This window comes from Ammospiza caudacuta, chromosome 5 (assembly GCF_027887145.1).
Source record: "Ammospiza caudacuta isolate bAmmCau1 chromosome 5, bAmmCau1.pri, whole genome shotgun sequence".
Lineage (NCBI taxonomy): Eukaryota > Metazoa > Chordata > Aves > Passeriformes > Passerellidae > Ammospiza > Ammospiza caudacuta.
Genome location: NC_080597.1, coordinates 43,102,140 through 43,126,317, shown reverse-complemented (window position 1 = coordinate 43,126,317; position 24,178 = coordinate 43,102,140). Strand labels below are relative to the sequence as shown.

Genomic DNA, 24,178 nt, shown 5'->3' with positions numbered 1-24,178 from the left:
AGTGCTGTGCTAATTGGTGCAACTGCCTGGCAAAATGTCTCTAAAATAACAGGCACTCAAGTTCAAGACCCAGTGTGGTTTCAAATATCCACTGCATAACCCAGACAGTATCTGGCTTATTAAAGGAGGGCACAAAACCAGGGAGGAGAAGACAACAACGGTATCTTTCCACATGGGCACTAATCTGGCCAGTGGGCAACAGCAGAGCCTCTTTTCCCCCAGCAGGCTGAGGCTTCTGATGAATTTAATGCTCTCTGAAGACTGTCTCAATTGAAATCAAACTCACTTATGACCTTTCCTCTGAGCAGCAGGGCAATAAAATCCATAATGAAAAGGCAGTCAAACAGAAGACAAGAATATGATTTTTTTAAATGAATGTTTTATTCATGAAGTATTTCTAAAAATGTGTAAAATACACTCAAATATATTTGATTTGTTGACTGTAGCTAAAAATACAAAAATATACTTAAATGCATAAATTAAATTGACAATAGTAGCACAGTTCTGTGTTCACCCAGTGTTTGTTAGGAACACAATTATAGGTAATTATATTGCATATGAGCATGGAATAAATACTGAAGATGTTTTTCAGACACTTTACTCCAAGCACTGCCAGAGAATTTATGGCCAGCCAAATTTCAAAGTGGTGGGGTTTTCACTATAGTGTACTGCCCTGCTCTAGAGCAATATATATTTAGCTTCCTAATGTTACTTACAGTATTTCTCTAGCTTTCAAACAAACCAAGAAACAAGTAAACTGTAATGAATATTAGACTACCTGCTTTGCTGACACTGTGTGTGTTCCAGTTCCACATTTTTTTCTCAATTAGCTGGTCCCTAGTCTCCAGCATTTCCTGCAAGCCTTGAAACAAAAAGTCCCAGTTTGAACCAGTTGTTGATCTGTGAGATCACTGATAACAAACCAGTTTGCTTTGGCCACAGAGGTGCTCCCAACAGGTCAGGAGTTTGATTTTGTCAGTGTGAGGGAGACAATTGAGGGCATGGGGTCTACAGCAAGTTGTTCAAATACTGGGGTGAGCACTCATTTCAATTCCAAGTTACAGCACCCTGAGATTACAGGTCCCAGAGCTCACAGCTCCAGAGTCCAGACATCTGTGACAGGGCCATGAAGGGAGTGGTGTTCATTCTATATTGCATTTTATTTACACAAATTGTATGTAAGAAGTACTGAAAGAAATCTGAATAAATGTTAAGCACCTGCCAAGGCACTCCTTGGGCATGAAGCTGTGGCTGTGGTAGGCTGTCTGTCTGAGTGTCAGATGCATTTCTCTGTTCTGTGGCCTTGTAGAGAGATGCTGATAGATTGATTTGATGCCTGTTGTTCTCATCCCTCTAGTCCATATATTAAATCTCAGGCTGAGGAGCACAGCTAAGTGCTCATGTACTCCTATCTGTCTAGTGTTTAACTTTGTGCTTTCAAAGAGTAAATAACCATATACAATACATTATATAAACTTAAAGCTCACACATTTTCTTTTCTCTGTTCTACAATTGGAAGGAAATTCATTGCATATTATGGCACAATATAATATTTCTGGCATTTTAGGCATTATTTATTGCTAAATAACTATAGCAGCAGAGAAAAATGTATAAAGTTGCACTTTTTGACATCTTCACAGTATGCCTATTTCTCTCACCCACTTTTGTGTTCCATTAGTAACAAAAAATATCATTTATCAACTCCAGCTATGTAAAATCTATTTTTTCCCTACAATTGCTAGTGGATCTTGTAATTTTATTGCACAGATTAAAAAAAATATTTATTACAATTTTTTCATTATTAAATAACTTTCAATACAAAAATTTGAATTAACCTAAAAGCCCAACCCTGCAAGTGCTTCAGAAGTGGAACAGTTTTTTCTTCAGGCAAGCATTCCAGTTGACTTTCATGAAAGTACTCAGGTAGATTTGTGGACCATGCAGAGATTCAAAGGATGGGCTCCAAGTGTGCAAATCTTAGCTTATGGATCAGCAACAACACTAGCTTTGCTTTGTAACATTATTATTGGGAAACATCAAGAAGGGAATTCTGAACATCATCAAGGACATTCAAAAGATATCTTTTTCCTTGAGCTCCCTCAAATCTATTTTTCTTACATTAACAATTTCCCATCGGTCCTGTTATTCAGCTTAGAGGCACAATAAATATAACTACTTATACTGATAAGTAGGTGTTGTATATTAAAAAAAATGCTACATAGATACTTTTTTATTTTTTCTCAGTGGATTTACACTGGTTTCATATGAGCAGAATTGGCTAGAGAGCAGAACCAGAGCAATAACGTGTGTATACAGTCTCAGGTGTGACCCACTTGGGCAGAAATGTAAAGCTGCTCAAGAGCATTGTGCCAGAGTGTTTAAGGTCATCTGTCATGTTATGAAGTGATGAGGAGGAAGAGGCTTATGAACAGTGTCCATTATTAGCTGGGAGAAAAGATGAAACTAGCTGTTTGCTATGACATAATTTTGGGTACACATGTACAAACTCTGCAGCTGCAGACAAGGGAGCTGAGAATGATAAAATAAACTGCAGAATGATGTGTGTCTCTGAAAATGATGAACAACACACATACAGAGCATACAATCAGACTTTTGCCCTCACATTGTGTAGCATTGAGCGAACTCCACTTCCCTCAGCATTAGAAAATGACATGGTGATATAGAGTGTGAGGTAATTTATAGGGTACACTTGGTGTGTGCTAACAGTGTAATTGTACTGCTGGTAACTAACATGGTGATCTTCGTTCCTCGGCTACCCCTGCAAAAAAGAAAGGACCAAATGCAATGCATGTAACACAACAGCAGTTTTCACCAAGCCTTAAATGCAGAAGTTACGAGCCCTATCAACAATTGATCTAAAGCTACCAATGCTTGTTTGTCCTCGCTTGCTAACCTAGCCATCTAGCAAAGGAAATAGAGAAAAGAAGGCATCTGCAGAAAATGTGCTCATTTCTTTGTGGTTTTGCTTAGGCTTTCCTCTGTGAAAATGTCTCCCACCCTAATGCTAGTTCCCTTCTTCTTTGGTTTCCATTAAGGGTGGTGAATTTTGAGGTTTGTGTGGTACCAAAGAGGATGCGCAGGAGAGATGAGCAGTATTTTCATTCAGAAACACCTAAAAAGAATGACCAAGTTTACATGTTCTGAGCAGTTGTGACAACTGATTTGAAGGGTGGCTTCTGAGGCATCTGAAGGTATTTGGTCAAGAAAGGATAACATTCCGGACAGAGTAGGAAAGAGTGGAGTAACATGGATATGCACAGTCCTGCTGTGGCACAGGAGTTCCTCAGTTAGGCACTCAGTTAGCTACTTACTGATTCTCAGAAGGCCTTCAGAAATATTTATTTTTCTCCAAAACAGAAGTGGAATTTAGGCACTTGTCTTCAGCAACATGCTATGTTTTCTCTATGAAAAGTATGGGTAGATATATGAAAGAAGAACTATGAAGCCCTTCCTTCTTTTCGTGGTGGAGATGAACTGTGTACTGGCTTTTCACTATTTGTTTGAGGAGCATTTTATAAAGATAAGTAATAGCTGAACAGAGTGTTTAGACCCTTGAATGAGATGCCTCTTTGTAAAGGAGAGAGAGGATGCGCACAATCCACTTGGCTGCGCAGGATACCTGGTAAGTGCTCTTTGATTGTACTTCTTGCTGTCATTCAGTTCTTTTATTGATACAAAATTAAGTTGATACGTTTTGAATTTTAAACACATTTTCAGCAATGTGCCCCTGCCTGGGGCATGGAGGTTGGAACTAGATGATCTTTAATGTCTCTTCCAACCCAAAACATAAGATGATTCTATGATCAGGACAGCCCTGCCAGCCTACATTCCCTGATGAACTTTTTTCCATTCTAGCTGCCCCTGTGGTGGTGACATCATGTAACATTCCAATGGAGAACTCTTTCTATGGAGACATGCTGGGGCCAAACTGTCCCACTGTGAAACCAAGTGGCATTTGAAAGATACCAACACTTGGGGCAAAGTGCAGCTTTACTCCAGTTGAGTAAACTGTGGGATATATACCTTTACATGTCTTTGTTTCAATGTTTGCCATCTCTCTACTTTTTTAGCTCTCGTGGTACAGAGAGCTAAAAAAGTAGAGCTCATCATTGTTTCTGATGAGCTATGGAAGTTGCCAGACTTCACATCCTCACAGGTTTGTTAACACAAATGTCTGAGGAGTGTCTTTGAACACCTTTCTTAATAAAAATTTTACACACATGAAAGTGCACAGACACAAGTTGTGGTCTGATTCTGCTCTCCTAAACCAGTGTAAAGAAACCAGTATGTGACCTGTCTCCCCCCAGAGTATGTGGTCAGAGAAAGGTCTGCTAGACTTCACTGCACGTATGTTGTTTGATATTTTTCTACTATGTCACACTAGACTGAAACAGTTGCTTCTAGTGAGGTGAACACTGTTTTGGTCAGTTGTTAATGAGTTCTGTAAAAGGTATGCCACTGTGATATGGGTTACTCCCATTTTTGTCAGATGAAAAGCAGTAAGTTTGAAGTGTAGAGTAACATTGTAACTGCTATACAGGACTACTGTTCCCTTGCTTAATAGTAGCTTATTTCATCTCACACAAACACTGAAATATTTTTTAAAAATGAGGTTCTCTGTATAGGACTTTTTCCATGTCATGCCAATAGCGCCCCAAATGCAGCAGTCCTGTTAGCCATACAACTTAAAATAGTTTATGTAGAACAGTTTATAAAAACTGTGATAAGAAAAAAATAGTATTATCTGAAGCATAATATTAATATAAACAATATAGAAAAAATACATATTTACACAATGCCAAAATACAATTATATACATTAATATCTATTACATTTAAATTATATATCTTTAAAAAATCACCAGACCAATAAATTATACACAGTCTCATCCAAAAGGTCTGGCACCTTTCTTGTGCATGAAATACATACATAAAAAAACCAAAACAAAACCCCTAGTTCATAAATGTGTTCACAAAAGCAGATATCTCTAACATTCTTAGTGCCTTGAATAAACAGCATCTGAAAGCAAAGAAAAATGAGATTAGAAAAAGTAAAACAACACAGATTCAGCAGTGCTCTGAGAGGTGGCTGTGTGGGAACAGCACTGGCTGTGATGGATGTTACAGCTAAAGTTCAGATCCCACCTCTGCTTGGTCTCTCAATATGTGAAACCTGGATGTTTCAGTTCTTGGTCTCCTCCAAGCCTGTTCTACCTGTCTATGACAACTCTGATTTCTACAGGCTAGATCAGGAAAATTATTTAGATTTCTTATGATATAATCTTAATTACTAATGTCCAAATTTGTGGAACTACTGAGATCCTTCTGTCTTGACCCTAAAAACTTCTACATCCTTTAGGAATCAGCTCCACCAAGGCACATGGTCACCACTGCTTACAGCTTCTCCACACTGGTCCTCTGGCCATGGACCCAGGAGGTGAAGGGCAGTGCTAGTGCCAGGTTTGCTACTCCTGCCACTCTTATCAGCAAGGGACTGGATACAGGCTAGGAAAAGGAGCCTACAAGGATGGGGAGTCTGGGGAGAAAGAAAGAGCACAGCCTGGGACACTTACATTTTTCAGTCAAAGCAGATGGGAAGTCTCCCAAGGCTGCCTATATTGTCAACAGCAGATGAGGATGATGCAGACAGAAATTGAACTCCATGAATGGCAGAAGAGCCCAGTGAGTGCTGTCAACATTCTCGGTTGCTTATGGATAGTGAGAGCATAAATATAAGGTGGGAGCAGGAAGTGATGCTATAATGACTACTAATGGAGAAAATAAAGACACAACTGCAAGAATGAAAAGAGCACAGAGAACAAATGATGGTCCAGGAAGTAAAGAAATATCAATGGTTAAGAATAGCACAATTCCCCCTCAATTACACTGTCAGTGAGCTACTACATTTGAAACATTTTACAATTTGATAAACTTGCAGTTACCTCTGTGATACTCTGGATTCACATTTTCATATATTGGAAACAAGGGATTTTCTTGTTCACTGCGAAGTTTTCTGGCTCTTAACACATCTCTCACACATTGATGTAGATACACATATTGACACTGCAAAAGATTTGTTTTTAAGACACTGAGGAATTTTGTAACTTAATTTTATGAGAGCTAACTCCCTCAAAAAAATCAAAGGTGGTATTAAAAATTAAAATACAATTCTAAAATTAATCTCCTTTTCACACTAGTAATAGAATAAACTTTTGTGATCACCTCTCTTTAGAAATAATACCAGTAAAATATAAATGAACACAGTATGTTTTGACAGATTATGCCATTAGTGAAAGCTTTAGCTTTCAGTGCAATTTCACATGGTGCTGTGTTGGATAGCTACTACTTCTGAATGCTTTGGTATAAAGTATATATAGAATAATTAATATGCACAGGGAAGCATGCAGGAAAGACAAACAATTTTTGATTTTTCTTTTTGTTCTAAAAGAAATATTTTCCACAGAATTTTACAATAACATATAAATATTTCAGACAACTGTGAGAAACCTAAATCTCTGAAAAAAATCAGAAAAATCTCTGAAAACACTATTTTTTTTCAGATCTAGCATAAGTTCTAAGATTGATTCTGACTATACAGCAAATGACTGTCTTTTCTGAAGAGTGCCTTTCATAGAATAGAGCTAAGATGACATTTACAACCAAAGTAAGGAGGGTCAGCATGTTATTGACGGTTGATTACTCACCAAACTATCTTGACAGAATAGCTTATTAAACTTTCATGTTTTGCTACTCTTTGTGGTTTATGACATAGGTCATAATAGTCTTTCAATTAGTGCAACATGGTACCCAAAAGTCAGGCTGAGCATGTTTATATATCAAGGTGTACCTTTTTAACATTATCTCAAAAACATAATTTCTCCAATAAGTGTATGTATTTTTTCCCCCTCACATCTTTAGCCGTTGCTCTGTGTCTTTCTCTCAGTGCTCTGGCTCTGAGAAAGTGAGGATATCTGCCTTTATGCACATGCAGCTGCTCTCTCTGCAGAGCTGAACCCTGCACCCCACCACCAACATGATGGAAAGGTGGCCAAGCATGGAGACTTCTTCAGGCAAAGACCATTTTTCAACTGGAATGGTTACTGCTGCTGGAGCATGCTGCCTTTTGAGCTGATGCACAGAGTTTTCCCTTGCCTGTCTCCACCTCCAGTCCCTTGTCTTAGACAAGGTTGAGCCAAGTCTGAGGCAGAGGCATTGTTTTGTTGCTGCTGGTTTCCTGTGACTGAATATGGCCAAGTATGCTGGTACTGTGGCCTTCGACTTTTGTGTGGATCTGGCTGCCTTTTGACTCAGATGTCATGCCAAGCTCATGCCAAAGGCAGGTTTTGTATCACACAACTTTAGTTGTTTATAAGTCAAATTTAGGCTCTTAAGGTTGTTGCTTCTTTTTTCCAGCTAGGGAAAAAGAGCCATCTTCCTGAGATGTCTGACTGCCTTTGCAGACTACAGATGATGGGGAATGTAGGAGGATCTGTCTCTGAAGATGCAGAGACTAGACTGGGAACCTGTCTCCTCTCCAAAAGAAGGTCTTCTGCAATTAAGATATTTCCACGAGCCCCTTTGTTTTGTGTTCCCAGCTGGGCCTCTCTTTATACCCATATGAGACATTTAATCTATCAGAAAACACTGTCACTGACACATTGGTTTCCAAATTGCAGCAAAGAGCTCCATTAGTATCAAGCCACAGGCAGACACATCAAACTTGTTCTCATTCTTCTATTAATGGTTCACAGGGAAAATGTACAGAGTAACTCCACAAGTGAACACCTTTATTAAATCAGCTCCTAAATGTTTAGCTCCTATCAGTATAACATGATTTTCTTGCCATTTTAAAAGCACGAAAGAAATACAAAACATTTACTTTTTCTAAACTTTGAGTACAAATGTACTTGATTTTCCATAGTATGTTAGGAGAATGCCAGTCAACTTTCCAAAATCATTGTAATGAAAATGACAGAACAGCTCAATAAAACATAAACTGCAAAGGCACAAGGTCACAGCGGCCAGAGTTTTAAAATTGCATACATCTAATTTTCTCTGTCCTGCATTCCTCTTTCCTATTATGCCAACCTATCTGTCTGGTTTAGGCTTGTCTTCCAAACCCATCCCTGAAGGACCTATCTCCACTTAAAGCTCATTTACTGGACTCTGCAGTGAAGCAACTGTGAGCTGTTAAGTGCCTGATGCATAATGCTGCTGGGGTGATGATGGGCCTGGGCAAAAAAAAAGGAGAAATCTACAGGAAGCATAACTGCAACTTGTTATGGTTTGGATCTTCTCTAAAAGAGCCAATGGAAAAAGACTTGAACTGGAAATTCTCACAGAGCTAAAATACATTTAACTCATATTTCACAGTGGAGTAAGTGCAAAGTGCTTTGAGAGCCTTTAAGATGAGACTGATTTTACATACTGTAGGCATAGCAAGCTATCCAAACCTTACCTCTGTCTGAACCATGTGAACACGGTGAAGCCTTAGATCATGGACTGCTGCATAAATGTCAACAGTGTCCTTCGAATCCAGCTGCTGCAGAATTCGGTCCAGTGCAATGAATGTGCCAGTCCTGCCAACACCAGCACTGAAAAAGAGAACAAACCAAGAGATTCAAAAGCAGATGGATCAAAGCATTCACTATCTTCATGTGATACTTTTGTGAAGTTCAGATCTCCAGGGTGAAAAGCAAGTTGTTCAAATGGCATCTTTGGGTCTTTAAACCACTTTATAACGGAATTTATTTAGGAAGGAGGAAAGGATAGTAATGGTAGAGGTATCTCTGCTACTGCCTGCACTGCTTTCTGCTTTGGATTAACCCAGTCATTGAGATACACTGAAAGACTGCACCTGACTCTAACTTTGAAACCTGTTCTCTCCAGAGATGCAGCTGTGGGACACAGCAGACATCTGACATGCTGCAGCACATGCTGTCCAGGCAGACACAGGCAGGGTCATGTAAGACACAAGCCTCAGCCCATATAATGGTGGAGGGCTCAGATGCTACAATCAGGTACTACCAGTGAACATATGGCTTTATCAGAAGATACAGCACCAATTGCACTCTTTCTCCCTCTGTAGCCCTATACTCTGCTGCAGTTATCTGGCCAGTGGAAACAGATCAGGCAGTTCAATTTTGCAATTTTTTATGCAAGTGTAGTGGTGCACCACAGAACTGAGAGAAAACTGCAGTCCTGTGACTGCCAGGGATGGAAAAAGCACAAGAGCATGAAAAGGCAGTAGGAAAAGAGAATCTCAGTCAGAACTGGGGAAGGATGGATCTGTCAGCTAGTCTCAACATCCACACACAGTCAGATTCACCCCTGGTATATCTTACCTTTTAAACACCCCTTTGTGATTCCAGTGATGGGCCACAACAGCAGCATGTGGGCAATTTAAGAATGCAAAAGCTGATGAGCAGTGGCAGCTGCTGACACTTTCATGCTCTGCAGTGGTACCACAGAGACACAATGGTTCCCTAAGAATAATTTTTGAGCCATCTCCAGGGTGAGGTTGTGGGTGAATGCATGTGCCCTGGGAATACTGCTCTGATGTATCTGGAAACTTAAGACCATCAGCTATCCCTCAGATTCTACAGCTGCCCATAGTGTAACAGGGATGAAGATTTGGGATCTTCCCAAGGGTAGGCACAAGGGCTCAGTCCCACTGACGTTTTGCTGCTGACATACCTGCAGTGTACAATAGTTGGTCCTGTGTCTGGGGTCCTGTTGATATAATCTCTTACAGTTCTGACAAACTGGATCAGGGATTGGGTGGTCTCTGGCACACCATGATCCGGCCATACAGTGTAGTGGAAGTGACGAATGAGCCTTGTTGAGTCAAGCTGCTCTTCCTGTTGGGATTCAAAAGTGTGGGTCATCAGGGAAAGAGAGGAAGGGACATATAGAACAGGTACCCTCAGAGAAAATGCTACAGCTTCCACCAGAGGGGAGTCAGGCATGATGCAACTATGGTACAGCAGAATAAACCTTCCTAATTTAGCCTTGCAAGTGTTTTAAGCCAATTAATCAGGAAAGAAAAAAATGCAAACATACACTGCAGATTTTAAATTCTCGTATTGTCCACTCTGGGAGCACTGATTCAGACAGCATCTCAACAATCAGGTCTCCATAGTACAAGGAATCCTGGTCATGGGGCCAGTATTGATCACACTTTACCTGCAGGGACACAAGGAAAGACAGATTTAGTGGTCAAAATAGCTACAAACAATGCCACCATCCTGCACTGGCAGAAGCAGACTTCAGACTTCTTGGGCCTGAGGATGAAGGAAGAAAGGCAGCAGCTGAATTCAGAGAGAGATGCAACTCTCTGCCATGTCAATAAGCAGGGTCTGGCATGGGAATGGGTTAGCATGGGGGTAGGAAGTGGAAGTTTTCATAATTCATTTGTGATGGAGGGAATGAGAAGCACTTCATTGATGACTTCTTATAGGGCATATTTTCTGTGCCAACACTTCTCAAATTTCTGCTTGGATGAGAGCCATGCCTCCAGTGCCCCTTGCTCACCCCTTGCTAAGACATGGCAGTAAGGTCCCACTTGGAACCAGTGAGATGCAGGATACACATCCTATTCTGAGTTGGCTTTCAACCTCTCCTCAGGAAAAAATGGTAAGCTGAGGGGAACTGACCCTATATGTGCTACCAGAGGATCACTACTTTAAGTTTGTTTAATCTTCTTACAGATCTAGTCACTGTCTTACAAAGGGACAGGACATGGTCATACCTGGGGAGGTATGCTACACCTGCATTCAGGAAGAGTGTTAAGTGCATGAGTGGTCTCTTTGCTAACTCCATTAGGGCTTATATATCAGAGATAATTTGATGTATTTACTGAACAACATTGGCTCTCCAGAGCTTATATTTAAAGTAGAAGTTGATCAGAGTTGATGCGACAAACAGGCACATTTTGTTGGTGGTTGTCCTTCTGCATGCTGAAGAGAATTGTCTAGTGAACAAAGTACTGGATTAGACACCAGAAGCACTGAGCTCTGTTCCTAATTCTAGCCTTGACATGCTGCATGATCTTGAGACAGTCTGTGTATCCTCATTTCACAGCCTTCATCTGTCTCCAGTCTTTATATTACACCTTTTCTTTCATGCTGTGTATCTCCTTGACTGGGCTCTTTTTGGCTTTAGTGTGATGAAAATAAGAAGCAAAAACTTTTAATAGATGTTAAAACAGACATTAATAACAAAGAAGAGTCACTGCTTACCCGGCCCTTCTCAACACACTGGGTTACCATGACAATATTGTGAACATTTTGCTCCCATGCCATCTTCCAGAACTCATCTTTGGTTCCAGGCAAAGGGCCCTGAGTTGCTATGTATTCCCTGCGGAAATTATTGCCCTGCAAATAAAGAGAACTCCATTAGTTTCCAAAAGGGCAGAAAAAAAAATCTTCTAACAACTGAACAAGGCTTGGGATTGCAGACAGGGCTCTGCAGCAACCCTTCCTGGGACAATAGTTTTGAAAGCTAAATTGCTGCCTTGGACCCGAAAGCAAATGACTGATTGGAACAGAGAGAAGGAAGAGATGGTGGCAGTTTATCTAAATACTGTCCCTTTCGTGACAGTCAAAGCTTTCCATTGTTCTTTTGTGTTCAGCACAGTCTCAAGCAATTTTAAAACTGCTAGGGGTTTTTGTTTTATTTATCATTTTTAATAAAGTAGCTGAGTTCTGGCTTGAAATCTGGATTGCTAAAGCCACTGCTATTATCAATCATAACTCTTTGACAAAGGGCATTAATTTAATTTCAGCCAGTTTTGTCACCCTGCAAGGTGCCAATGCTGTCAGGATGAGCTACAGCTCTACAGTGAGGATGCCACCTGCAGTGATAGCTACAGTTGTTGTGGACACTGTATAAAACCAGCGACCTTTAAAAATATGTCCTTGGCCAATTAGACTTGCTATCTTACATAACTATAGCAATGCTAGAAAGTGTCCTTAAGTGCTGGGTAAATCACTCACAGTTAACTTAATGGTAGTCAGCCACAGTCTTTCAGCACACCCACAAAATGAGTTCTTATTTTTTTAGCTCAAGTGAATCAAGGAAGGGGGAGGGGAGCCTTAACCATCCAGCTTTATATTCAGTTTTAGATGACGGAAAAAACCCAAACCACTGGAAGGAGGATTGTAAAACACCACCCTTGAGTCACTTACTGGTATGTAGCTTGCATTAATGTAGTCTGAGCAAGGGTCATCATCCACATTGGAAAGCTTCACTCTCGATGTATCATCTAGCAAGAAATTGATTACAAGAGGCTCAGGGCTAGGTCTTGATTTTCAGTCCCTCTCAGCACTTACAGAAATGTGTTTATGAAAGGACTGCCAGCACTATTACAAGATTTTATGTGAAGAGCTAATTTATAAGGAATAACTGCTGGTTTTACTGCCTCTTTAATCTGTGAGTGCTGTGGAGTGTTCCAGAGACTAGGAGATAGATGGGTAAGAAGGATGCAATAAATATACTGAATTTCCTCTGCTGAGCTGCATAGGATTTATGACAACAAAAGGGCCAAAATAGCATCCTCCTTTGATCCTAACAGCAGTATGCTGTACTGGGAAGTAGTGCCCAGCTCTGCCCTTGAAAGAACAGTTTCACTTCAGTGGTGTTCTGAGCTAATGCTGAGCAGGCCAAACATCTTCTGTACGTGAAGGGCCCTCTGTACAGAAACATATAGTGCCTGAGCTGCCAGGACATTGATTCACGAGATGGTGCCATGTTGGATCTCAGTCAGGTGTCATTGCTGGCATGAGCAGGCAGGACACAGGAGAGGCTGTGCTGCCAGCACATGCCACATCCATTAGTGGGGATGTGGAGCAGTGAGTTATGTGGTGTTCCTCCTCAATGTTCTACCTCCAAAATGACACGTAGGTGATTAAAGGGGGAAACTCTCAACAACAGATGGGTCTTGCCTGAGAGGAACAGGGTTAACTTACACACCTTACCATGCAGAATCACACTAGCTCTATATTGTATAGTAGGTTTAGTGTACACTGAAGAACAAAGATTTGGCAAGGCTGTCAAAGAGCACTGAATGGATGATATTCTGTATGTAAAAAACCCTACTGTTATTTCTACTATCCTTGTTATCAGCAGTGACTGAATGCCCCTAATAGCTGGAGCTTTTTCTCCCTGGACTGAATGCTAGTCATTACACCTCTATTGTAAAATTAAATTACTGGTCTGTGTGAAGCCATTCAGGGCCATGCATCATCTGCCTCCTAGCACAAGAACCTGAGCTGGCACAGATATTTCATCTTGGACAGAAAGGAGGAAAGGGATTGGCTGCACTCTTTTCCACTAGGCTTGCTGAAAAAAAAGTGAAAAATAGCTAGTGTGATGCAATATTACACAACCAAAGCTAAAACTCACAGGGCAATATATTGTTGTATCGATTTTTCCCTCTGTTCTCTGGCAGAAGTGCTATGTCACATGTCTGGTTTCGACCCACATCTTTCAAGTCCTGCAAAAAAGGAATAGGAATAAAATGTGAGGTGAAAATAATTAAAGGACAAGACAAAACAAAGTGAAATAGTGTTCATCAGCTATCAAAGGCCGTGGACAGAAAACAGGTGCTTTTTTATAAAAAAACAAACTGAAATTACATAGGTAATCATACTGTTTTAAAGCAAGTGCATGGCTGGTGGGTGCCTTGCATACTTTATCCCATAGATGTGCCATACAAACAAATGCTCCTAATCTCAGCCAGACAAGTATCAGGCAGAAGCTGTCAACCAGAACATGCCAAATGAAGAGTTGGTTTCTGCACATGGACAAGTGGAGTTCAAATGAAATGTTCAATCTTTTTTGTATTTGTGTAAATAATACAAACAAATGCAGGCCTTTCTAATACATTAACCAGTTGACTCAGTCATCCCGCCCCTTCACAAAGCAAGTCCTTTGCCTAGGTTAGGATCCCACCTCATACTCCTTGGACAGAAGGTAGTTGGAGTCTGCTTGAAGTTTGGTGAAGTGTGCTTCAAAGTGACTGACTTTGATCGGACTGAAATATTCAACAGGAGGAAGAAAATCACAGGATGAATCACAGTCATAATTTATCCAGTTGGCTACCAAGAAGGTTTTAGATATTAATTTTTTCTTTTTACCTGGAAGTTTTCCGGTATCTGGAAATTATTTCAAAAGAAAAAGAAACACTTCATCAGTAAGTGATCAGATGGCTCTGTTCAACCACAATGCTCTGTTAAAAAACCAAACTTTTTACATTACCCTTTTTGCCCCAAGTTCAAATGGACTGACAGTGGCCTGTCTCTGCGAATGTTCAGCCTCGCTGTAGGTCTCTCATGGCCATTGCTGGAACAGAAAGAAGATATTCTATCATTAAGTTTTGAAACTGGTAAGTGCTGGCAAGGACATAAGTTATACTTTCTTAAATTTCTTTTTTTCCAGTTTACCATTTTCCATTTTCCAGCGTGTTTTGAATTTTGGCTCTGATCCTGTGACACTGCTCTTAGCTCAGGCTCAGAGTTTTCTTGTTGAAACACTCACAGCCCAGTCCATCATTAAGGAGGGTGCCCTGTGCTAAGATGGACCCTAAATCAGTTGATTCTCTACATGTATAGGAACATGGAGGAAGATTTGCAGAGCTGTAAAAGGTCTACAGCTTCCAGCACATCCACTCTGCAGACCAGACCTGTAGCAGATGCCCACATTCATGGCAGGAGTGAGCGGCAGAACCACAGCAGGCTCTGGGAAAGCCACAGAAGTGGTACTTACTCCACACAGCTAGTGTATGCCTTTCATATGCCTTTCATATTTTTGCTGCCATCTCCTCCTTCAAGACATCTCCCTTAGAGAACACTTTCTCTTTATGTCTGATGTGGGAAAACCATAGCAGTATTACTGCCATCCTGCTGGGTATATAACTCACAACAAGAAACCGCATTCTATAATGAAGTTTATCCATTTTGGTTAAAAGCCATGACTAGTCAGAAAAGAGATTTTGTTTCAATCTGAAATTCTGACAAATTCAAAAACATATCAACTTAATTTTGTATCAGTAAAAGAACTAAATTTCAGACTTGCAGTGTTTCCCATGCACTGGAAATGTTGAGGTTTTTTTTCTAATTTCAGAAACTACAAAGAATTTCACATTTCTCAGTCATGCAAAATAGTTTAAATGGATAAAGATTTTTTCAGTCAACATATAGTATTTAATTTTTAAAAAATATGTAAGTTCACTATTTAAGATTCATCTGTAATGTGAAACATACAACTATAACTGACAAAAAAATGAGAAGCAAAATTTGAGCTAATATTTTGGACACTGAGGTAATGTCACATTTCAGTATTTTTGCATTGAAATGATAAAGTCTAAAGGAACAGTTTCAAAAGCTTCCCATCTACAATGCAGATGCAATTAATCTGAAACACTTCATTTTTTGACAAAAGACATTTTTTCCCAGAAGATAAAAGTTTGAATGATAAACCATTTTTTACTCAGAACTATTCAGACTCCTACTGCAAACTAAAAGTTACAAGGATCCTCTATGACATAATTCTGACACCATTTGAATTAAGCATATATAGATTCCTTAATATGCAAGTCATTATTTGTATACTTAGTGTGTACAAAATTTGGGGGAACATAGATTTTATCTGTTGAACAGTTCAGTGCATCCATCCAATTTTTAGCTAAGCCTTATAAATTGTATTACTTAAATGAATATAATTTGATCTGACTTCAATAACAGAGACTGACAAAGGGAGTCAGCTTACCCAACTTTTTGTCTGCAGACAAATAAAGCAGTAACAGCCACCAACATCACAATCAGAAACAAGCCAGCACTCACACCTTCAATAACTCCAAAGAGAGGCTCTAGAAACAAAACAGTGTATTTATGTATCTTGAGGAAAGTATCAAAGGAATCAGAGAATCAATAACTTTCAGAGGTTCTGTTATTATCAGCTGAAGAAAGTGGCTAAATACAAGGAAATCTAAGGCATTAAAACACTTAGCTAAAACCTGGCCTTGATCTTCTGTCCTCATTTTTTCAAACCATTAAACAAAATTTTTCACTCCCAACCACAGTAAAAGAAAGCAAAAACTCCATTACATGGGAGTGGTTCTCTTGCAGTTGGAAGCTTTCTTGGTGACAGCCTCACTGAGCATTTCTCCTTTTCTCTACTTTCAGCAGCTCTGTCAAGCAGTCCTCTGAATTTTCCAGTAGAGGTAGATAAGCCAAGTCAGCTTCCTCTCAGAGCAGCTCTCAGGACATGCACAAGCTCTGTTCCACTCCTTACAAAGAGCTCTAGATGCCAGAGTACTCTTAGGCACAATATGTAATCACATGGCACAGTCACTGATACCAGCCTGAAACCAACCTGCCTCTGTAGTGATCGGTAAAGAGAAGAAGGTGTCTGCAAAGAGCGGTTTAGGAAGTTCCTTTGGGTCTTCACTGAAAAGCTGAGTAAAAGCTCGTATGCTGATTCTAGAAAATACAGTAAAAAAATGGCTCATCAGATGTTCAGAACCAAGAGCAGAAAAGTAAAAACTCATTTGCCCCTTTGAGACAACGAAAAACTTTCTACTGACCACAGATAATTCTTAATATAGACACCTGAGTTAATCAGTCTTCTACCGAATTATTAATACTTATCCCTGAGTTAAATATGGGGGACTACAGCCAGTACAGGTGGAGGGCCCTGAGGTACCCTGGCAGAGGTAACAGATGGGGCCCTGGCTGCAAGCACACACAGCCTGACCATGTCTGAAGGCAGGACTAGCAGAAGCTGCAGAGGAGAGAGGACTCAGAAATGCTTCTCAGGAGGGACACATGTTCCCTTCACTTGGCTGGGCACGACTGTGCTAATGGATAATTGTTATAATCCTCTTTGCTCTCCTGGTAATGTGGGTATTTCCCAGACTGAAGTTTTGGGAAATGTGACCTAATGAGAGCAGCCTACAGTAGGCTAGCACTGTTTTAATGATGATGAAGAAGCTGAGAAGCACAATGGGCATCCCTTGGCGTTCTGTCCATGTGGCTTTCCAGGGAGCAGCTTGCAGGTCTCTTGGGACAGTATTTGCCTGTGGTGGGGGGTGTCACTGAGCCACACTGTTTGGTCTCCCAGCCAGTGTAACTGCTGAGGCTGGTCTTGGCAGTCATTCTCTTCTACATTCTACAGCTAACCTGGACCTAGCTCTGGAGCCTGAGAATGGTGCCACAGGATAGAATAGCCTCCAGGTTTTTCTAGCTTGTTCCAAAAGAACAAGCGGGGTAGTTCTGCCAGACTGAGTGAAGCATGCTTGCCTTCTTCTTGCCTTAACTTAGCCAATTGTCTTCAGTCTTTCCAAAGAAATGTTGAGCACCAATAGGAGAGCTTCCCATCAAGTTGATGTAAATAAATAAACCTATTCACTGCACAGAGTTTTGTGCATAATTAATCATATCATTCCCATGCTAGTGGATGACTGGTTCTTACCTATGGAATAGGGCCATGGATAATAAAGCTTTCATGAATTTGCAGTGAAACACAAAGAACATTGCACAATGCAGTCACTAATCTACTGAAGCTCAAGTGGATGAGGCACCCAGATGACACCAAGCCTAATATAAGAGCACAACTACCAATATGAGTCTAACCTGTATGCAGTTCGAGGCTTTAGAGGTCCATCACAGAATTTCTGGTGATCTGGATCACACTTTCCTCCCAGATTTTCCATTTCTCCTCCAAGCTTAATGTCAAAGCTTTTATAGTCACTGTCAGGGTTTTCAGCACAGCTACTGGCAAAATAATTTGTCTGGTAGATGCGTATAGAATCATTGTGTTTGTACTCCAGGTAGGAGGGTAACGGGTGCTGCTCATCGGGCTTTGGTCCTTCACTGCCTACACCATGTGCAGAGAAAGACAGAAGGTTTAGATGCCACAGCCATTAATGTGATGAGGTTTATAGGCTCAAGCTCTTGACAGACACGTTCTTATCCAATTTTCTATTTCTTGGAGGCTACCTCATGAATACAAAGCTACAATGGTTAGGGTACCTTGTTTCTAGTACCAACCTTTCTATTATTTTTTAGCCAGATTTCATCACAAGTCCTCAGTGCAACTTTTGCTGCAATAGGCATGCCCAAGTCAATTGCTATGATTTTTTTCCTGTGCTGTTGTAGGGAGTTTTTGTGATCCAGATTCCTGGATCCTACTACTAGCTATTTTAAAAAGAAGTAAAAAACCCCATAAACTGACAACTCTTCTGTATATAGAGAAAAACTACAGTAGGAAATTGCAGGGACCCCCTGAATGTAAATTCATAATACTGGAAGAGATTCAGATAGGCAAAGCTATGGCAATGAGTGGTCCTTCTCAAAGAGCTTTATAGTTTGCTCAAACACAACAAAGCAGACAGTGGAAATATTATCTGGCTTTTTTTCCTAAGGGCTGATGGACAGAGAGATTAAGATTTCATAAAGGTCACAAAATATGTCCTGGTATGCCAGCAAATGAAGCCACTTCTAAAAACAAGGTATAAACTGTTGAGACATGTATCTGATTTGCCAGACACACATCTCAGCAATAGGTAAGCTGTAGAAAGGGAGGTTTACATGCATGTCACAAGGACCACTTCTGTTCTGCTTTATAGTGCTGCATGCAAAGTCATTTTCTTCAGTTAGCAGACATCACCTGGCAGACCTGTGGCTTCTCAGCATGGTTTACTGAGACTCTCCAAAGGGGTTGCTTTTTAGTGTTCACACCTAACATTTAAACTACCTTTCAAAATCTGTGCACAGCAAGGCACGGATCTGTGTTCACTGGCAATGGCAACCAACATAAGCCTTTGACTACAAAAATTGTCTGAACATACATGACAGTGTAATCTAGAGTACTGCTTCTCTCTGAGCTCTGTAGCTGCTACAGACTCTCTGACAACAGGACTCTCTATATCCTCAGGCTAGGGAGGAAGTATAGATCCAAAACCTGTATGACACTCAGCCATTAGATGAGGAGAAACCCTGTTGCTGTGCAGTGATAGGGATGTACTTCCCCATGGAAATTTTATTGGCTATGGAGAGAATAGCATTAAATCATGACACTTACCATCAGCCTCCCTCACAACCACAGTAAAGTACTTCACAGCTCCATTAGTATCACTAAACCAGCTGCAGTTAAAAGTAAAGTTGATGGAGGATTTGGTAACCAGCACCTCTTTTTTGTTCACTCGTACATCTGGAGGTGGCTGAGGAGGACCTGAACAATTAAATAAACAAAAAATAAATACAAAATAGAGAAAAAGCATTAACCATGTACTTGCTGTGAGCTAGACCTAATAAGGAAAATGCAATTTGTAATAAATCTTGGTTGCCTGGACCTAAGTCTCTGATTCTACTCTCTTTGCAATCAAGAAAGTGTCTTCACCTCCCACAGTGAAACTGCCAGAAGATGAAACAAGCCAGCAGTGTGTTCACCATAATAGGAGCGACACCTCCTCAGTACGAATTCCTGCAGAAGCCCACATGGAAATGCATTAAAGTCGTGTCAAGCCTATGAAAGCAGAAATTGTAGCTGCTGAAAACAACAGTTTTAAGCCAAGCATTTGGAGGCCACTTAACATACTATAGACATTACCTATTTCAAGCATATATATTTCTGCTTTCTTTTCCAGAGGAACAGCCAGCGTTACACAGAACATTCAACTGCAGAGTACCATTTTCTAGACTGACTGCAGAATCTCCATAGGAAATGTTCTTTGTATGATACAAAACTATACTTTGAACATTGACACAGTAGAAGTAAATTGGAAAGTGAAGTTCACAGGGAAGAAAGTGCAGCAAAGGTGGGGATTTTAAGGATCTACATTACGGATTCTTTTAAAAATCTGTAGTACTGAAACTATATTGCACTTATGGGAAACATATAAAAACTGTAAGCAGAAGGCTAAATTTCAAAAGCTTTTAGAATGCCAAAAGATCCAAAAATTCACACATTTATATGCTTTTTAGCTAGACCTCTTACATCTATGAAGTCTAGCTGCAATTTTTTTTGCTCCCTTGAGGTCGGGCCTCCAGTGTTAACCAGGGTCTGGGAGAGCAGCAGTGTTCAAAACAAGTAAGTGACAATAAACAAACATGAACATAAACCAAATAAGAATAAACATGATCAGTAAACCTTCAAACAGGACTCAGTCTCACCTCTTGTGACATGAATAACTAGGTCTTACATCTGGATTTGTAGTATCCTTTGTGATAGAGGAAGGAGATTAAAAGGCAACTGAGGGGCAAAGGAGAAGGCAGTTTGGTGATTGAACTCTAGCTTAGCTCAACAGCTCCCAAAGCAAACATAATTTTTATGATCTAGCATTTCACACAAACGTGGGTTTTAAAAAGCAGCTACAGAGGTGTCCCTGAATATAGGACTCCTGGCTCTCCTCTCATTTTTCAGTTTAGCCTTGGAACAGTGCAGGCCTCTGCATTGTGCTGTCCCACTGAATCCTGATGTAGTGTAAAATCTGGGGCTGCTCTAGGGTCAGCAGTGGCAGGCTGTTGACTGCAGTGATGCCTGGCAGTGCAGAGGTACCAGCAGATGCTACTGATACATTCCACTCAGCAGCCTATGGGTAGAGAAATGGAAGAATCTATTTCAAAGCACATGCTATAGATATCTGGATCCTCCCTCAGGTAAAAGTCCTGCAGGTGATTTGGCCAGGTAGCACCTCAAAAGAGTCTATAGATGCCAAAAGAGAATGTGGTACTACAATCCAATGCCCTTATTGATGGATATTTGTGCTGAGGATGGCTACCATCAATAAGGGGTACAGATGGCCAGATGCAGAAAGCCAAGAAGCAAGCATGAAGACAACTGATGAAAACAAGGCATGTGATGATGAGGACAAAGTATTTATGTTTCTCAGGCTATATTTAATGAATGAGCCAAATAATTGGGTCTGGCAATGTAATGAGAGGCAATATAGTCAAAATCCTGCATGGTCTGTCACAACAGAGACCAAAGAATGGGTTCAGTCTACTTTGGCCACCACTCCACACAGTGGCAATTGTGGAGTTCAGGACTCCTTTTACTGCCTAAGCAACACGAGCAATTGCTTATTGCTGCTCAGTGCCTGTCTTCAGGGCAACTCTGAATTGCACTTACGATCAATCATTGTGATGGTGCTGTCTTCAACCACTTCACTCGTCATGTCTGCAGAATGCACCTTGATGGACACCAGGTATCGCTTGTGGGGAACAAGGGTCATAATATTAAGTACAGATTTGTCTTTTTCTATCCTTTTAGAAAATTCCACTTCATGGGTGTCCATCTTCTTGCACTCAACGCTATAGCCATCAAAGTCAGAATCAGGAGGAGTCCAGGAACACGCGATGGCAGTAGAGGTTTGGGGCCGACAGTGGAGGCTTTGTATCTTGTCTGGCTCTAGAGAAATGTTGAGAAGTTGAAACTCAGTGGGAAAAGGGACAGGTGTCACACACTGTCTGCTCACACTACAGCTCCTAGATTCTGCATCAACCATCAGATCAGAACAGGAGGCTGGGACTCAGAATTCCCAGTTATCCTGCAAATGTGTGCTGCCTGATTATTATGTAAGGCTAACTCATTTTAGCCATCTGAAATCAGATCTAGTGACATCCGCCCCATTAGCATTGTGAAGCTCCAGTAATTAATTCTGAAAACAAGGAAATTACTTCAGTCCTACTTGAAGAAGTCTTAACATGAACAGCAACACCACAAAGAAATGGATTTCTAGAAAGTTGTTACAACTTATTTGGAGGCTTCATGTGGTCACTTATATCAGTAAATACTGATACTGTCATCTCATGACAGATCTGGTTTCCTGGGCAGCATGTGATGTGTCCATATTACTAAAACATAACATAGAAATATGCTTCATCCATGTAATATGGGAGCACCATTTATATCATGTAACCTGTAACAAAAACAGGATTTCAGTCTCAGATGGCAGGCATCTACATTTAAGTGATTAAGTACAGGAGAAAATTTAATTATTATGCTGTATTAAAGAGTATATAGCTTACTAAACATAGATGTCAATTTAGAGCTGAATCCCACCCCAAATAACATGAGGATTTGCCACTACTTGGTTATTTTTACAACTTCATGTCACTTTTTCAAATCAGCCTTTTACTGAAGTTGCTAGAGACAGCTAGAGATGAATCAGATTCACAGACATGGGCAGAAATGCAGAGCAGTAAGACACTGTTTCCAGTCTCAAATCTAGTACAGCACAGTTTCTTTCATCCTTCCTGTCTTATCATTCAGAAACATGATTATTTCAATATACTACCACCAGAGAAGTTTGGATATTCAGCCTTATTTTACCCCTGAAACTGAGTGATTTAGGCTCTGCAACCAAACAGCTTGACTCTGGATGTGAAGATTATAAATGTATGTCCATTATCAGTCTTTAAACAGCTGACCTTGCACACAGCAAGAGCTTAGGATCTAGCTGAATTCATCACTGTCATTCATGAATTTATTAATGTAAATTACTGATTGCAGAAGGAATTGGTAATATTTTACAGTTTTGCATCTTCTTCAGCTGAGTGTTAGGGTGCAAGAGAAATTTTTACTTACTTGTTCTCACAGTTGCAGACTGTGACTGGCTGTATGTCTTCCAGCTGCCGCCACTGACAGTTCTGACACTGAACTCATAGAGCCTCCCTGGTCGCAGGCCATAGATGATGCGTACTTTGGATTTGCTGCTGCTGTAGGGATTGAATACTGTGAGGGGATCCTTTGGAAGCCACTGCACCTCAAAATCATCATAGTCTGTCCAGTCTGGAGGACCCAGCCAAGTGATTGATAAAGAAGTGTTTGCAACATCGGTAAATGACACAGTGTTAGGAGGGCTGGGTGCTATGCAGAAAGGGGGTGAAAAAGGAGAGAAGAAAAAGAGATTCTTAACAAATTTTTACACAAGACAAATAAAATGAAACATGGATTACTTCCTTCATGCATCACAAAGTAGTTTGTATTATCTCATATACAAAGCCAGTTACTGCACCTGTGCTAATGATGGTGACTTTCACAGTTGTAACATATTCCCGAGTCTTTGAAAGAAAAACAGTGCTGACTGCTTTTCTTTCACATTCCATTGTTTTAATGCTCTTAAGGTTATCCTTCATCTTTATACCTTCAATGACTCTTATAATAAATCCTCCCTCAGAAAAAGTCTGTTGCATAGTTGTGAACGAATGAATTCAAACACATGGGACTAAAAAAAAATCCCATACCTGTTCTTCCTTCAGCATTTGCTGTGTTGGTCAGCTCACCACTGTGAGTCACCACAACCAAAGTATACTTTCTGCCAGGAATGAGCCCCTGGAAATGCCACTCTTCCAGATCTTTCATTTGCTCAGTTTCTTTCTGTGTCCCATTTGGGTTGTAAAGATTCAGCTCATAGAAGTCAACATCTCCTGCTGCTGGACCCCAAGTGAACCACAGACTGTCTGTCATGTTTCGGTTGGATGCCTTGAGACCAACAACTGGGGCTGGTACTGAAAAAAAGGAGGAATGAATATTACTTTATGTAGAACATCCTTTGGGTGAGAAGAAGCAAAAAGGTCAAGCAGACCTTATATTTGTCCTGTAATGACAGTCATTTTATAAACCAGACAGCCACCACAGCTGGCTGAAAAGCATAAAGCATATCTCAGTAGCTTCCTTTATTGTTTTGAACTGCCACTGTTACCAAAAGAGGTTGCAATGTTTACAATGGATAGTTTGCAAATATGAGGCAGCTTTTTCCTAGTTAGTATTTGGAACCATCCATTTCTGAGGTAGCTGAAAAACTGTACCACTGTGCGGACGTAGTCCCACAGCTGGGCTCCTATATGGTGCCGCAGGAGAATAAAGAAAGGTTTCACAGAATGCCACAGCTGCTAGAGCTGCTTAGAAAACTGCCTCCCACATGTGGCTGAACAAGCACAGAGCTGCAGCCAGAGCTTCCCATGAGAAACAAGTTTTATTTCTCTGGTAGATTGGCTATCCCATTAACCCTATTTGTTTTGCTTTTTGCTTTATCCACTCAGGCCAATATTGCTTTTAGGATGGGAGACAGCCATTTTCCTGCTTAGGGAGCATACACTGGGATGTCTTTCTTCTGACATGAGCTCCTGGGAACAGGGCTCTTCACTTCATTT

At 40.5% G+C, this 24,178-nt stretch overlaps 1 protein-coding gene across 3 annotated transcripts in view; it reads right to left on the bottom strand.

Moving 5' to 3' along the window:
* Nucleotides 1-371: 371 nt before the first annotated feature.
* The window catches only part of PTPRB (protein tyrosine phosphatase receptor type B), a 62,716-nt gene continuing 38,909 nt past the window's right edge, over nt 372-24,178 (bottom strand). Inside the window, exons 17-34 of one of the 3 annotated variants that reach the window (XM_058805948.1) lie at nt 23,270-23,533; nt 22,611-22,892; nt 21,153-21,431; nt 19,104-19,253; nt 17,654-17,897; nt 16,395-16,501; nt 15,789-15,888; nt 14,280-14,363; nt 14,159-14,176; nt 13,974-14,055; nt 13,425-13,515; nt 12,209-12,285; nt 11,261-11,395; nt 10,083-10,205; nt 9,717-9,880; nt 8,479-8,614; nt 5,963-6,083; nt 372-5,040 (exon numbers count right to left, since the gene is read on the bottom strand). In XM_058805948.1, the coding sequence (XP_058661931.1) occupies nt 5,018-5,040; nt 5,963-6,083; nt 8,479-8,614; nt 9,717-9,880; nt 10,083-10,205; nt 11,261-11,395; nt 12,209-12,285; nt 13,425-13,515; nt 13,974-14,055; nt 14,159-14,176; nt 14,280-14,363; nt 15,789-15,888; nt 16,395-16,501; nt 17,654-17,897; nt 19,104-19,253; nt 21,153-21,431; nt 22,611-22,892; nt 23,270-23,533 (2,480 nt within the window). In that variant the 3' untranslated portion in view covers nt 372-5,017. Of the gene's footprint in view, nt 5,041-5,068; nt 5,813-5,962; nt 6,084-8,478; nt 8,615-9,716; nt 9,881-10,082; nt 10,206-11,260; nt 11,396-12,208; nt 12,286-13,424; nt 13,516-13,973; nt 14,056-14,158; nt 14,177-14,279; nt 14,364-15,788; nt 15,889-16,394; nt 16,502-17,653; nt 17,898-19,103; nt 19,254-21,152; nt 21,432-22,610; nt 22,893-23,269; nt 23,534-24,178 lie in introns of those variants that run through there. The other 2 variants (XM_058805949.1, XM_058805950.1) reach the window with 2 other exon arrangements.